This window comes from Mandrillus leucophaeus, unplaced genomic scaffold (assembly GCF_000951045.1).
Source record: "Mandrillus leucophaeus isolate KB7577 unplaced genomic scaffold, Mleu.le_1.0 Scaffold169, whole genome shotgun sequence".
Classification (NCBI taxonomy): Eukaryota; Metazoa; Chordata; class Mammalia; order Primates; family Cercopithecidae; genus Mandrillus; species Mandrillus leucophaeus.
Genome location: NW_012101687.1, coordinates 5,692,318 through 5,708,527, shown reverse-complemented (window position 1 = coordinate 5,708,527; position 16,210 = coordinate 5,692,318). Strand labels below are relative to the sequence as shown.

The 16,210-nt window shown below is 39.1% G+C and overlaps 1 protein-coding gene across 4 annotated transcripts in view; it reads left to right on the top strand.

The window, feature by feature from the left end:
• PTPRB (protein tyrosine phosphatase, receptor type, B) overlaps nucleotides 1–10,463 on the top strand; it is a 140,603-nt gene extending 130,140 nt beyond the window's left edge. For all 4 annotated transcript variants that reach the window (XM_011976637.1, XM_011976640.1, XM_011976639.1 and 1 more), the window contains 2 exons: nucleotides 5,748–5,868; nucleotides 8,876–10,463. In XM_011976637.1, coding sequence (XP_011832027.1) covers nucleotides 5,748–5,868; nucleotides 8,876–8,898 — 144 coding nt within the window. In that variant the 3' untranslated portion in view covers nucleotides 8,899–10,463. The remainder of the gene's footprint in view (nucleotides 1–5,747; nucleotides 5,869–8,875) is intronic.
• Nucleotides 10,464–16,210: the final 5,747 nt, after the last annotated feature.

The window sequence follows — 16,210 nt, the reverse complement described above, 5'->3', positions numbered from 1 at the left end:
ATAAAAAAACTAGTTGGTTTTCATTAGAATCCAGAGTTTACATATTTCATTTGGTTGAAGTGTCTCTGAAATATTTTTTAATCTATAATCCTCCCTCCCATTTGTTTTATATGACATTTATTTGTTAAAGAAGCCAGCTCATTTGTTCGGTAGATTTTCCCACATTCTAGATGTGGCTGATTGCTTTTTCATGGTGGTAATGTATTCCTTTACTCCCCATGGATTTTGTCAGCTGGTGGTTAGATCTGGAGGCCTGATTAAACTCAATGCTTCGTGGGTGGTGCTGAGGGCTTTCTGTTGCATGACATCAGAAGGCAGATCACCATGTCTGTCTCTCTTTCAGCACTGAGAAAACGGACGATGAGTTCAGGGAGTGTCAGCCTGAACCCTTCGTTATCCCCATCAACCTTTCACTTAATGGTTTTAGCAGTCACTGATGACCTCCGCCTAGCTCTGTCATTTCATCAAAGGCTGCAGAATTATATTACCCTGTATCATAATTATTAACCTTCAGCTTTCTCCAGACTATACATTCCTAGAGGGTGGGAACCTGTTTTCCTTCTCTAGATCCTCAATATTTTTTAATCTTTTATTTTATTTTATTATTATTTATTTTTTTTTGAGACGGAGTCTCGCTCTGTACCCCAGGCTGGAGTGCAGTGGCGCGATCTCGGCTCACTGCAAGCTCTGTCTCCCGGGTTCACGCCATTCTCCTGCCTCAGTGTCCAGACTAGCTGGGACTACAGGTGCCCGCCACAGCACCTGGCTAATTTTTTGTATGTTTTAGTAGAGACGGGGTTTCACCATGGTCTCGATCTCCTGACCTTGTGATCCGCCCGCCTCAGCCTCCCAAAGTGCTGGAATTACAGGCGTGAGCCACTGCGCCTGGCTATATTTTTTAATCTTTTAAATGAACAAATATCCTACACTTATGTTGCTAAAAAGTCAGCATTAATATTTTGTTAGTTTACTGTCACTTGCACAATTTGTAACTTGGGGAAGAGGAGGTTATATTGTAAATAGTCTCAAACTGTGTGTATTTATGTGTGTGTGTGTGTGTGCGCGTGCCCTAGTAATTGTCAGAGGATCCTTGGGCCATGTATCACTTCCATACACCTGCCCCAAACTCATGAGGCATTTTGGCAACTAGGAGGGACTCTACTGTCAATATAACTGGCTGACTTTCAGAGCAGAGGTAACACAATGTTCCGCTTCCTCCTTCTCCTTAGAAATAACTCCATCTTTTCTCTATTCTGTTCTCCTTTTCCTCCTGCCTCACTGAGGATGCTGTGGCTTAGTGCCTCAGCTTGTCTTCTTAATGTTTGAGTTCCCCAAGGTTCTGTCCTCAAGGCACCACCCTTTCTCTCAGTCTTCATTCTTTGTGATATTCTCCATTCCCATACATGCTCATGTTACCCAACTCTAATTCTCCTGTCTCCACATACCTGTAAGTGCCTGCCTACCAGAGGGATTCCCCCAGAAGCCTTACAGCCATCTAACTCCAAAAAGATCAAAGCCAAACTCATTCTCTTTCTTTCAAAAAACCAAACAAAACAACAAAAACATTCCTCCTGCTCTTGCACCTTCCAGTTTCATTTAATAGTATTGCCATCCATGTGTTTGCCCAAGCCAGGGAGCTGACTTCTTATATTTTTTAAGGGATGGGGTCTTATGTTGCCCAGACTGGACTCAAACTCTGTGCTCAAGCAATCTTCTACAGTTGTGCACCACCACATCTGGCATGCTTACATGCATGGATAGGTGCATTTATTTATTATTTCTATTTTTTGTTTATTTACATGGTGAGACAAGATCTCACTATGTTGACCATGCTAGACTCAAACTCCTGGGCTCAATGGCGTGGATTTCTTTTCCTCCAGTTTCCACATCCAAGCAGTCACGAAGTCCTTTCCTTCCCTTGGAGCCAGCCCCTCATCCCACTGCCACTGCCCTTGCACAGTCCTTTATCAACTCTCATTAGCCCTGCTAATGAGTAGCCTCCTAGTGGGTCTCCTGCCTTCAGTTCCGCCCTAATGATCCCTTCATCACCACTGCCACCATCAAAGTTCCCTTGCTGACTCTGTCAGCTCCCTGCAAAAAAATCGTGAAAAGCTCACCACTGCTTGTAAAATGAAGTTCAGACCTCATCCTGGGTACAAGCCTCTTTATAACCTGACCCCAACTTACTCCTCCAGCTTCATGTCATTGTACTAGCCACCACCAGTGATTAGGGTCTGCCAAATTAAGGAAGGTTTACCCACCTGGGCCAGAATCCACTTTCAGTCTTTCCATCATAATGAAATAAACATTGCAGTAAGATAAAATTTTCTATCTCTCTTTTTTCTCACACAAAATTCCAAATGCTATCCAGGTATTAGGTTGGTGCAAAAGTAATCACGGTTTTTGCCATTACTTTTAATGGCATTAACTGCATTTTAATGGCATTTAAATGCATACATTGCATTTAATGGCATTTAATTGCATTACTTTTAATGGCAAAAACCGTGATTACTTTTGCATCAACCTAGTATCATCTGCCTTGCTTTAAGCCTCTGCTGAAGTTGAGTTGTTTCTACAGGCTCAGAATCCCTGGTGCTAGAGCTTGCATTTGGTAATGGGAGTAGGTGCAGAGGAGTGTGATCTGTGGCTGAGCCCCTGTGGGTGACTATTTCAGCAAAAGACAGAGGACATTTGGACCCCTGGTATTATTTTTCTGGGTCCATGGTGACAGTGAACTTCAACTTACCTCTGTCTTTGAGATACAAAGGGATGCAAGTCTTCACAAGTTTTCAAACAGCAAGCACTTCTAAACGAAGAGGCATTGGTCAGGGGATTTATGAGTGTCCCTTCTTTTACGCTGCTTTGAGGAAAATTTGCAGCCTGACCCTGAGAGAGACACTCAGGGAGCAATAACCTGTTAAAGAACAATAGATGATAGTCACTGTCTCGATCTCATTTGCTTCTGCTGGGAAGGAAACACTGAGATGTTGTAGGACTAAGGACCTCAGGTTCCATTTGGGGCATTGTTCGAGGGGTTTCCCATGACCCACGCAACCAGCATTTTAGCTGCACTAGACTTCTCACGATTTCCAGAATATATGTGAAATGTTATGTTATGTTGCCTTACTTCTTTGCTTGAATTCTTATAAATATCACCTTTTCTCTTTAGCTTGATAGTTTCCTCCCCTCAAAATGAACCTAATGGCTTTCTCTTCTGTATGAAACCTTATACACAATTGTATCTTATGTTTATCATCTTACAGGTGTTTGTTCACTAAATACTAAGCCATGCACTCAGGGATCACAAAAAGACTATAATACTATAAATAATATCTAATACTCCAAATATTGGTGAAATTGAATGGAACTGAATGTGTCAACACTAAGCCAAGCCTTCACCAGTTAACAAAAAATTATCTTTTGTGATCTGAGATTCATATATTAGGCTTTGTCTACTTTTCATTAAGAATAAAGTGAGAAGCACATTAACAATCTCACCGCTTTAGAGTAATCATTTTCAAAGGACATTCTATTGGGAAAAGAAGAATTTATATTTAAGACAAGGCAAATTAATGGATATTAACTTGTTTCAAAGCCCATGGTGAATCATTGTTAAAGAATTTATTAATAGGCCATAGCACAGATGTACTAGAGTTCATTCACAGCTTACCTCTAAGGTCCCAAAGTAATTTAATATCCCAGTAGAAGTGAAAAAATGAATTATGCTTTGGGTGGGAGGGAACAGGGAGGTTTCAGTCTATAATTTGGTGGATCCTTTTTAAGGTAGCGAAAAGAGACCGCTTTATACTAACAACCATTCTCAGATACCTTTCTCAGATTTTCAAGATTGAGACTGCATATAACATTCATAATAAATGACAAAGGTCTGTGAGCAGAGAATAGTTATCAATATTATTGCAGGCCTCACTTCTTATTGATTTGGTTGTTTAAAATGTCCTTTTCTAGGACAATTTAAGGCTGGGTACAGTGGCTCACACCTGTAAGCACTGTGGGAGGCCAAAGGAGGAGGATGGCTTGAGGCCAGGAGTTTCAGACCAGCCTGGGCAACAGAGCAAGACCCTGTCTCTAAGAAAAATTTTTTTAAATGTATCTAGGTCTGATGGTCCATACCTATAATCCCAGATACTCAGGAGACTGAGGTGTGAGAATCACTGAAGACCAGGAGTTCAAAGCTGCAGTGAGCTATGATTGTGTCACTGCACTTCAGCTTAGGCGACAGAACAAGACCCCGTCTCTTAAAAAAAAAAAAATTAAATGTTCTTATCTATTGATTATACCAGACCTACCTTATATAGTCCCATGGATAGATGACCAGGCTAGCTTCCAATCAGGGACAATATCTAGTGCCAACCCATAAAAATAAGTACCTGTTTACTTGGAAAGATTGTTAGTGAGGAAAGACCTAATTGTTCTACTTTGTATCTCAAACCTCTAAAATACTTTAAGACTGACTACACTGATTGCCTTAAACACAAGGTCTGGAACTATTTTTCAATATCCATCTGACTGACATCAATCTATATCCTTTAATGGACAAAGGATGTTGGCTGTAAAAGAGACCTTTGCCTCCTTGTTTAATAAGTAGGAAAACTGAGATCCCAAGAAGCCTGATGGCTCAGCCTAGGCTGGCTGGAGGCTGCCGAGAGCCCACAATTCATGACTCCCTCTGGGCCGTTGCTATATCAGCAAGGGAAAGTTCCGCAGAAATCCATTTCCTTGTAAGAGAACTCAGGGAGTATAAGGAAGGGGGCCCAGTGCACAAGCTTGGCTGCCTGTGGCTGAGACACAGTGGTCAGTGGAGGTCTTTATGGTCACCAAAGCACTGACTCTTCTATATCTATTTATATTTCAAAAGTAGTAAATTCTCAAATAGCCAACAGGTGGATCTGTCCTCACTATGTAACCCTTGTAGTTCTCTGCAGTCAGCCAACATCTTTGAGATTCTTCCACGTGGCAAACTCAGATGCTGAGAGGAGAGGTGGATAAGACACTGGCCTTGCACTCAAAGAACTAACAGTCCAGCGGGGCTTATTGTACACACCTTCCTTTGTTCACTATGTTCCTAGAATAAAGGGAACAAACCAGCAGAGTATGCAGGGAAATGATTTTCTCATTCAGTAATGCAATGAAATTGGGATTCATATAAGAAAACTGGTGTAGTGAAAAAGACATGACTTTGAGGTCACATCTCCAAGATCAAATCCTGGGGCCCCATTTCTTAGCTGTGTGACCTTGGAGACGTTACTTTTGAGTCTCAGTTTATACTGACAATTATATTTACTTCACAAGGTTGCTGAAATCATTAAATGAGATAATTTATGTAAGCTACATAGCAGTGTCTGGCATTCGTTCATCTACTGAATTTGTGAAGGATCTACTGTGTACTAGACACAGTTGTAGGCTCTCGCAGAACATACTATATATACACACACACACACACATATACACATAAATACATATACATAAATATATACACACAAATATACATATATACACATAAATATTATAAGAATGAAAAAATGCCACCTCTCTGCCCATTATCATTGTTCTCTTTTCAGTGGTAGTAAAAGACATTCTTTTATTTACCAGAGACCATTAGTGAAGTGATGATCAAGAAATTTGCTAACTATATAGAATTCCGTTACTGTCAATAGTTTGTGAGAGTCTCTCCTCTTTCTCATGCAGGAGAACAGGCTCTCCTCTGACATGTTTCTGCTTTTCCACAGTGTCAGTATGTCTACCTACATCAGTGTGTAAGAGATGTCCTCAGAGCAAGGAAGCTACGGAGTGAACAAGAAAACCCCTTGTTTCCAATCTACGAAAATGTGAATCCAGAGTATCACAGAGGTAGGCACTTACTTCACTCACTTCCAAGTTCCTTCATCAAGATATGGTCAATCTGGCCAGGCACAGAGGCTTACACCTGTAATCCCAGCACTTTGGCAGGCTGAGGCAGGATGATCACTTGAGCCTAAGAGTTTGAAACCAGCCTGGGCAACATAGGGAGATCCCGTCTCTACAAATAACTAAAAAAAAAAAAAAAAAAAAAAAAAAAAAAAAAAAAAAAAAAAATCAGACAGACATCATGGCACATGCCCATAGTCCCAGTTACTTGGGAGGCTGAGGGGGAGGATCGCTTGAGCTCGGGTGGTCAAGGCTGCAGTGAGCTGAGATCGTACCACTGCACTCCAGCCTGAGTGACAGAGCAAGATCCTGTCTCAAAGAAAAAAGAGAAAGATTCTAGCTGGGTGCAGTGGCTCATGCCTACAATACCAGCACTTTGGGAGGCCAAGGCAGGCAGATCACCTGAAGTCAGGAGTTCGAGACCAGCCTGGCCAACATGGTGAAACCCCCATCTCTACTAAAAATACAAAAGAGCCAGGCATGGTGGCTCATACCTGTAATCCCAGCTACTCAGGAGGCTGAGGCAGAACTGCTTGAACCCAGGAGGCAGAGGTTGCAGTGGGCCGAGATCCTGCCACTGCACTCCAGACTGGGCAACAAGAGTGAGACTTTGTCTCAAAAAAAAAAAAAGAAAGAAAGAAAAAGAAAAGAAGAGAAAGGAGAGGAGGAGAGAAGAGAAAAAAGAAAAAAGAAAAATATTCTGGAAACCGTTAATAACTTAAAGCTCTTCCAATGTACACCACCCATTTCTTCTCCTAGACACAAAGAGTGGCAACAGGGAAGAGAGGGAGGGTGGGGAGGGGGTTCCCGCAGCTGAGCAGCAGTTTCACAAGGTATCTCTTCCAGCCTAGCAGAGGATGCTGCTACGAAGGATTCTGCTTAGCCTTTCTTTTCCAAGCAATAAGCTCCACTACTGGGCAGGATGCTTTGAAATCACAACTAGTTCAAGTTGTAAAATCCCTTTGGAAAAGAATTTGGCAATCAAGGTATCGGGGTCCTTCATATGTTCTTATCTTGTGACCCTGTATTTCTCCTACCACCCTACATATGAAAAAAAAAAAGTATTATGCATGAAGCTTTTCATAGTTAAAAGTTTGACAAGCCTGGGCAGCAAAGTGAGGCCCCTTCTCTACAATAAATTTAAAAATTAACCAGGCGTGGTATGCTCCTGTAGTCCCAGCTACTTGGGAGGCTGAGGCAGGAGAATCACTTGAGCCCAGGAGTTGAAGCCTGCAGTGAGCTATAATTGTGCCTCTGCACTCCACCTGGGTGACAGAGCAAGACTGTATCTCAAAAACAAACAAACAAACAAACAGGTTGGGCATAGTGGCTCACGCCTGTAATCCCAGCACTTTGGGAGGCCAAGGCAGGTGATCAGCTGACGTCAGGAGCTCAAGACCAGCCTGGCCAACATGGCGAAACCCCATCTCTACTAAAATACAAAAATTAGCTGGACGTGGTGATGCGCACCTGTAGTTCCAGCTACTTGGGGGGCTGAGGCAGGAGAATTGCTTGAACCTGAGAGGTGGAGGTTGCAGTGAGTCAAGATCATGCCACTGCACTCCAGCCTGGGCCACAAAGCAAGACTCCATCTCAAAAAAACAACCAACTAAAAACAATGCTATTTTTGAGGACATTATAATAACATGGGTATTTATTATAAATAAAGAAAACAGGACATAAAACAAACAAAAACAATGCATAAGGAAAAAGAAGACCGGGAGAAAATATAAATTTCCCTGAAGATTAGAAAAATCTATTTTTCCTTCTTTTGTATTTTATAAATGTTCTAGAATAAGGATGTAACACTTTTCAAATGGGAAATTCAATAGAAAAAAACCTCACAAGGCACAGTTTTGATCAAGCAATTATTAAGTGACAAGAGAAGGGTCCTCATGCCTCGTCTTACTCTAGGCCATCATGAAGACCTAAGTTATCACATAGGCTAATTGCAAATGTGAAGGAGGATTGTATTAGTTATCCGTTACTGCCTAACAAATTACCCCAACATTTAGCAATTTAAATCAGCATTTATTATCTCACTGGTGGTTCTGGCCCAGAGTCTTTCAGGAGGTTGCAATCAAGACTTACAAGGGGGCTACCATTATCTGAAGGTTTGACTGGGGCTGGAGGAGTCACTTCACAATGGCTTGCTCACATGACTGTGGGCAGATGCAGCTGCAATTCCTTGCCATGTGGACTGATATCTCTATAAATCAGATAATCTTACTTTGACAAACATTATTTCATACCCTCTTATCTCTGTTTCTAAATGATCTTCAATTGGCAGTGTCTCCTAACCTTTTACTTAGTTCTCTGTACCACCCAGCCTAGCCAGTATGTTAATGAGTTAACAATCTGTAAAGCACAAATAAAGAGCTACTATTTAGAGGAGTCCTTTGTAAATCAGATAATTCTTTTGTACTAAAATAATTACCCCCCAGTTAATCCGTATAGTAAATTAAGGTTTTTGCATGGGAGATTCCTTAAGAGGCTTCAGTATAGAGCAAGTTCTGAGGGATCTTGGAGGTTCCTTTGTCTTGTTTTGACTTGAGAATCTTTTTTTAGAGTAACCTTGGGCACTCCTGAAAGAAGCTAACTATGGTATAGAAAAGGATAACCACCAGGTACCTGAAGGCTAAGATTCAGGTCCAAACTCTCTAACTAGCTTTAACAAGCTGTGTAACCCTGAGTAAGTTACTCTGACTCTCTGGGCCTATGGCTGCATCCATAAAAACAGAGGTGATGGACTAGAATCACTAGTCCCTTCCAAGTCTAATATTCTGTGTTTCTAAATGGAATGACCTGGTCCCAGTAGGAATGGCCTCATCTTAAACTAGGTTGAGCTATGTATTTCTGCTGGTCTTTCACATTGGTAATTTTCATAAACAGAACAAACAATTATGACACACCCTGCAGCAGTCTCTAATTACAGTGTTCTTCCTTTCAGATCCAGTCTATTCAAGGCATTGAGAATGTACTTGAAGAGCTCCTGGATAAAAATTATTCACTGTGTGATTTTGATTTTAAAAACTTGCTTCATGCCCTACAGAGGTGCCAGCTATTTCTGTTGATACTATGTATAATTTATTAATCTGGAGAATGTTTAAAATTTTATATAATTTAAAGGTAACAGATATTATTGTACATAGTTGTATTTTATAGTTTCTTCTGTAAATATGTATTTTTCATGTTTAATATTAAGCTTTATATAATACTATTTTTCCACACTAAAGTGTTCATGACTTGTTCTACATAAACTAATTCAACCTGTGTGACAGGACTACTGGTAAAATGTGTATGGAGGTGGTGGCAGAGACAATCCCTTGGGCCATGTTTTCTACCTGTTTTGATATTCACTGGACAGGACAAAGGGCAGGGCTAGAGAGAGCAAATACTATGTCTAGCTTTGCTGCATTGCTGTCCCATGAATCTCGAGAGCCAACAGGCATGTCCTAAACATGCTATTAGGACAAATGTAACAGTCAAAAAAAGGATTAGAGGGAGAAAAAAGAATTAAGCAGTACCAAAGCTGAACTGGATGGTTGTGTCTGAACTACTTGCTCTCTCTCCTTTCTCCTACCAGGGATTCAAGCCAAAGTGGTTAGCTCAGGGATCATGTAACTTGCAGTGCAAGCCCAGGATGTAGGATGCAGGGTTGAGGGTTCTGATAGAGAATGATTCCAAACAGAAGTGATGAATTCCTTTCGTTAAGAAGATGCCAGCTGTACCCAGACTGAAAACATAACATGCAAAGCACCATCTAGTGATTAGAGATCCTCTCATTGCATTCATAGTGTGAACATCCACACCCATACTGTAATGTGTTTATGCACACTAGTTTTTGTCTCATTTTCAGTGGTCTCCATTCCTAGAAAAGTCACAATTATCCATTCCTACTTGATTTCCCATTAAAAGAATATTATGGTGGCAGACTGTGCCTGATTAAAAGACTTAATGCCAACATTTTCATAGAAATGACTACAAACATCATATATAATAAATTTAAAAACAACAGCAAAAACAAAAACAGTGGTCTTTAGTAAAATTTTCAAAAACCTTTTTAGTAAATTAATGAAGTCAAAATATCAAGTAGTCACCCAAAGTTGCATTTAATAACAAAAGGTACTACGTACTGTACCAAGTTTATCTTCAGTATTTGTGCCTTACTGTGACTATAACAAATTCCAGTGAGTGAGAAAGTGGGTATTTCCTTCATCAAGGTCCAGTTCCGAGAGCATTCCTGGGAAAAATTTGAAAGGCATTTGTATGGAATCTTCATAGATACCTGAGATGATGAGCTGGAGATGTTTGCCTTTTTCATACTACAAATTTTTCTATAATAAACTTGGGAATTAGAGGTCAAGTTTGTTGATGGCATAGCTTCCTTTGCAAAAAGAGTACTTTTTTTTTCAAAGTATGTATTTTTGTAATCTACCATAAAGTCCCATAATGCAGTGAATGTAATTGACATAATAATTGAAAATCATTGACTATACCTAGAATAGTTATTTATAATTAAATAACTCTACACCCAATCTGGAAATTTTTCCAGGGTTATTTGAAGTTTACAAAAACGTGAAGCATAATCCTAAGTTTCAAAGTTTCACAGTTTCATTGTGCTCAATGCCCTTGTGAAATGACAGTCTTAGGCTCTGATTCTGTATCAAGGAACTAAGCGGATCTTCTGGAAATGAAAAGGAACAACATATGTGTAAGTGCAGTAGATGTACCACCAGTGAGAAAATAGAGGTCAGAGATTTACAACGTGTGGCATCTATTAGAAATCACCTTTCCTACGTGGAAAAGAAAAAGCAAGAAAAAAAGCAGAATTTTACACTAATGTTGCTTGATGCAAAGCACATTAATGCCTGGAAGGATACATTCATTTTTGACTTTTCATTCACTCAGAAAACTTTTAGTAAGTGCCTGCAACCTGCTAGGCACTGTTCCAGAATCTACCCATTTCTACTCACATAAAGAGAATCCTCATAAAGTTAGGACTGTTGTTACTACCTTCAGTTGAGTTTAAAAGAGCCTCATCAAGGGAATGGGATAACTGAGCCGGTCCAGGACAGTGGTCACCTTCCACAGGCCACACACTGGAAAGTGCTAATGCTACTTCAATAGTAAACCTCTGGATCTAGAAGACAGAGCAATTAATTGCACAAACCAGAAATTAAAACCATAAAAAACCTATACATCTGTAACAGTAAATAACACTCTCATACCCTGGCAACATCTAGGGTAGTATCAGAATTATGTAAGTGGACATGACAGGGAAAAATTGTAGGTTTTTTAAGTCTAATCCAACCCAGGAAATGTCTATTCCTACCCTACACTCAATTTTAAATCTCCTTAACAACAAATAGTTCACTATTCACTCCTGCTCCTGGGAAGACTAAATACATTAATTGATTTATTTATTAAATTTAGGAGAAAAAAGTTTTCCTTGACATTCAGCTCCATTGGATTTATTTTCATTTAATTGCATCATGTGTTATGTCTTGGTAAACACTCAATCTCCTGTCTTGGTGGGCATCCTGTCTGTACACCTGTGCAATACACTTTAATCATCAAGGCTTCAAAGTGCTTTTAAGCTATCAAATCTTGGGAGAGTCCCATCTAGCATTTTAATAATTATTTTTCCAAGTTCGTTATAATTAACTCCTTTAATCTCATCTCATTAAATCAATTTTGTATTATTATTTGTGGTGTTCTCTGGAAAGCAGCCAATTGTTCAGCTCTTGAATCAGAATTTTCAAAGACTCACCTCTCTTACCTGGGCTTGCACGTATTTGTCCTAAGTAATTCTCTATCCCTTAAACCTTTGAGTCCCTCTGTTTTATTAGTTGTCCCACTCCTCCCAGTTGAAAATGTTTGTTTTCCCAATTGAATGTGATTTTTATCTACTGTTCATATTATCTTTTATACTCGTAAGTATAATTTCACAATCCTTTCAGGTTCCACATCATCAAAAAGATGACCATAATTTCCCTTTTTTTTTGAAATGGAGTCTCGCTCTGTCGCCCAGGGTGGAGTGCAGTGGAGCAGTCTCAGCTCACTGCAACCTCCGCCTCCCGGGTTCAAGTGATTCTGCCTCAGCCTCCTGAGTAGCTGTAATTACAGGTGCCTGCCACCATGCCTGGCTAATTTTTGTGTTTTCAGTAGAGATGGGGTTTCACCATGTTGGCCAGGTTGGTCTCAAACTCCTGACCTCAGGTGATCCACCCACCTCAACCTCCCAAAGTGCTGGGAATACAGGAGTGAGCCACCACACCTGGCCAATTTCACTTTTAAATACTAAAAGGCACACAGCACACAGACATTTTTGGGGCAGTTTTCTTTGGGAGGGTCTTTGATAAATTTTGTAATCATCTTTTGGAAGAAAGTCCAAAATGACATGTGAAAATAATATTAAACCATTTAGCAGATGTCCAGCAATATAAAAATAGACCTCACATGCTACCCTTCACAGGCTGATTCTCTTGCCTTGGTGTCTAAGGATCCAATTTCTTATGTTTTCCTTACCTGTTGCAATAATATTATTGGCCATATGCTAAATTCTCATTCACTTAGCTTTCTGAGAATTCTTTGACGTTGGAATCCTGAAATAATAAAGCTACCAGATCTGCACAACAGCAGTGGTAGTATCTGAGCCCAAACTCTGGGACACTCTAGAGTTTTAGTTTACAAATATGAGCCAGACCAAACCTGACCTGGTGAAAATCAATAGGTAATAAGTTGCTTGTATATGTTAGCAGTTCAAGGGCTTTCTGGGTTCCATTTCATTGGGGAAATGAAAATATTATAGCTGCTTAGCCAAGATAGAGTGGCAATAAGGAATGACTGATCCTCCTCCAAGTTGCAGTGAACAAGCCCTCAAGCCTACCTCATTCCTGAAGAGTTGAAGGAGAAAATGCTGTGCTAATTTTCTGCACTGCTATTTTTAACCTGAAATTTAGAATTACATCAGGTATTCAAAGAATGTTCCCTATCAAAGGAAAATCGGTAAACGATGACTGCAAAAAGCAAGTGAAATGATGCAAAGAGAAAATATTTGCAAAAGAGAATCTAACCAGACATCATCAGGAAGATAAAATGGCATCTCTTCTTTGTGGCCTGGGTGTGCTTGGACAATCCTGTCATATGTTTCTATTAGGACATGTTGCCCTTTTGAGGATTCACTCTGACTACGTTGGCCAGATGGTTTAACTGATTAAACAATTGAATCAATTTATTTTGCTTTTTGAATTGACCAGATATTTAACTAAATGTACTGGGTTTGGCATTTTAGACACACTGCCTTAGATTCTTGTAGAGAATGATGACTTTGAAAATGTTTGGCCATTTTAGTTAAAATGCAGGGTAACATTTGATGCAGCCATGATAACAGGAAAAATCTGTTCTGTTCTAAAAATGTTTCTAGCAATAGAAGTATTTCTGGCTAAGAGAATACTCTTGACTTGTAGGGAGGCTCCCTTGGAATAAATATATGCAACACAAATAAGGCATTTTATTTTTTAAAAGATTGCCTATATAAGATACACTTATTAAATAAAGAAAGTGTTGGTGAATGCTCTGAAAAGAGAGGCTTATGTAAGGGAAATAAGAGATTAACAGGTTTACCAAAGATTATTTTTATAACCTGTATGCCAATTCACATGATCTTACATAAGACACCAAAATAAGTTATTCAAAACTGTGAATAATGTCAGACAAATGCAATGTGTCCCTTCTAGAACAGTCACAAAAAGGATTGGTTATAACCGTTTTAATAAATACTATCCTCACCCCAAGAACAAGCTTTCAGTTATGTTGAGATGTTGTAATACCTGTGTGCATAGATAAGCACCCCCATCAAGAAAGGAACATGTGCAATTGTGGCTTTAAGAGTTTGTGGCACAGCTGGACAGCATTCCATCTGCAGGTTAGTAGGAAAGCCTGTACCGGCCTTTGTGGAATGTCCTAGTCTGCCACATTGACAAGAGGGTGCACCAATGCTCTACTGGAAGAGTATTTCTGGTTTTCTGTGCAGGACTGTTGGGCTTATAAATTCTTCAAGAACAAGGACCAAGTCTTTAATCTCATCTCTACTCCTACTTTGTGGAAATTAGTGCACAGCTCACAGGCATTCTACACACACTTCTTGAAATTGCTCCTGACTTCATATTTTGGATGTTAGGTAGTCAGTGTCCAATAATACTGTTGTCCATGGAGGTTAATCTAGCTGTTCCTTCATTTGTGTGAAGCATAAATAATGTAAGGAAATACAGCAACTGAACTTTTTATGTTCTATAATAGAGCACTTTTAAGTTTTTAATATCATTTATTATTTCTCTGAAAATCCAGTTAAGATGGCAGTAGATGATTCTATTTTTTCATACTATAGCATCCACCCACAATATTGTGTTTCTAACTGTATTTGAACAAAGAACTTCCTTAGTCTTTCAATTTAAATTATGTATTTGCTTAATATATTTTTATATTTGTAACTGTGGTTAAAAGAAATCTATAAAGCATCTTGCATCCATTCTCACTAGTATAGGAATAAAACTGCAGTTTGTTGAAGGAGAGTGTTCTGTTTTCTATTCACCTGCTCCTCATTTATCAATTTTTGTCATCTGTCTGTTCAGAAGAAAGGTCAAAAGTGACTGCTTTAAAATGAGAAAAATCTTCCATGACATTATCATGAAGAATATAGTTGTCTTAACCTTTAGTCCCGTAAGTACTGAGTTGGTTACGTACAGTATTGTGTACATATAATAGACTCTCCAGCTGTCTCCAACTAAATTCCTGTTTTCAGTTCTTTACTTCATTAATAACCAAAATGTCACCTGTTACCAACAGTGTTGGTGTACTCTCAGAGGTACTGCCCTGGTTGGATCGCCACTGAGCCCTTCAGAGACACTTCAGACATTTGCGGACAGTGTGACATTTGGTAAAGAGACGCCGTGCCTATTTCCAGAGTCATGAGTTTGCCCTTTTGCCTTTTTCATATTTTAGCGGAAAGATCACTGTCCTTCACAACTCCAATATTTCATTTTTCTATAACTTGCTCACAGAAACCTTTATTTTTTTAAAAAAATACAGTAGCAGATTTACAAATAAAATCATTAAATCAAAGCAATCCTTCCTTTTAAAACAGTTTCTGGATTCAAAGAAGTAGGTTAACAAAATAAATTGACCTATGAAGCTAGACTTTTTTTTTTCCCAAAGTAACTATTTGACAGAATTTATTCTTAAAGAAAAAGAGAGTATTGCAACTTGAACTAATCACTTGGTAATTTTGCTGATATATCTTCCATAATCATAAAATGTTAGAGCTGGAAGGGCCGGCCAACTTGGGACCAAGAATGTAGGAAACCAAGACACAAATTTAAAAACAATACAGCAAATAAAATAAAACATAAAAATATAAAATCAAAATAACATAGCAAAATAAGACAATGCTGAAATCAAACCTGGTTTTCCTATTACTCAGGGGGAGGACCTGTTCATAGGTAAATACAGACAAATAAAAATGCTGCTCATTGCCAGGACAGTGGCTCACACTTGTAATCCCAGTGCTTTGGGAGGCTGAAGCATGAGGATCACTCAAGGCCAGGAGTTTAAGAAAGCTGCTCAGAAAGTCAGTGGACACAATGGCTATTTCCAACACTAAAGGGGACTGTCAATCCTCTTTTTTTGGTATCTCATATGTCTGGAAACATCCATGTATTTAAACAAATCTCAGACTGTATTTAAGAGTCATACCTGAACCAAAGTCATCACAATCTTAAATCTGAACTAATATTACATATAAAAGGAAAAAGCATGATTTTTCTAACACAATATTATTATAAAACATTATTGAAACTAATTGTATCAAACCTTCTAGAATCCAGAAGAGTTTCTACAGCTAGATTTTCAGAGAACTGGCAAGACTTTTGATGCTCCTGATGAAAGGAGCATTCATAATAGAAGAGTAAAAATTAACTGGTAGAATCCGAGCCTGAATAATAAGAGAAAACCACGCAGGGATGGTTCTTTGTAGAAGTTAACAAACATTTACCTCCTCACTAAAAGAGGTAATGAATCCCAAAGGACATGCTCACTAAAATATCTCCCAATCCAGTCTTTTCCAAGGAAAATTTTACTATTATAATAGAGAACTGTTGATATGAATGAAGTTTGCTTTTTTTCTAGGATTTGTTGTGACAATAACTTCTCCTTTGACCAAAACTTTAGTTAGATTCCTCAGTGTCCTCTGCCTGACTAGGCCCATCCTTGGGCTTCCCTCTCT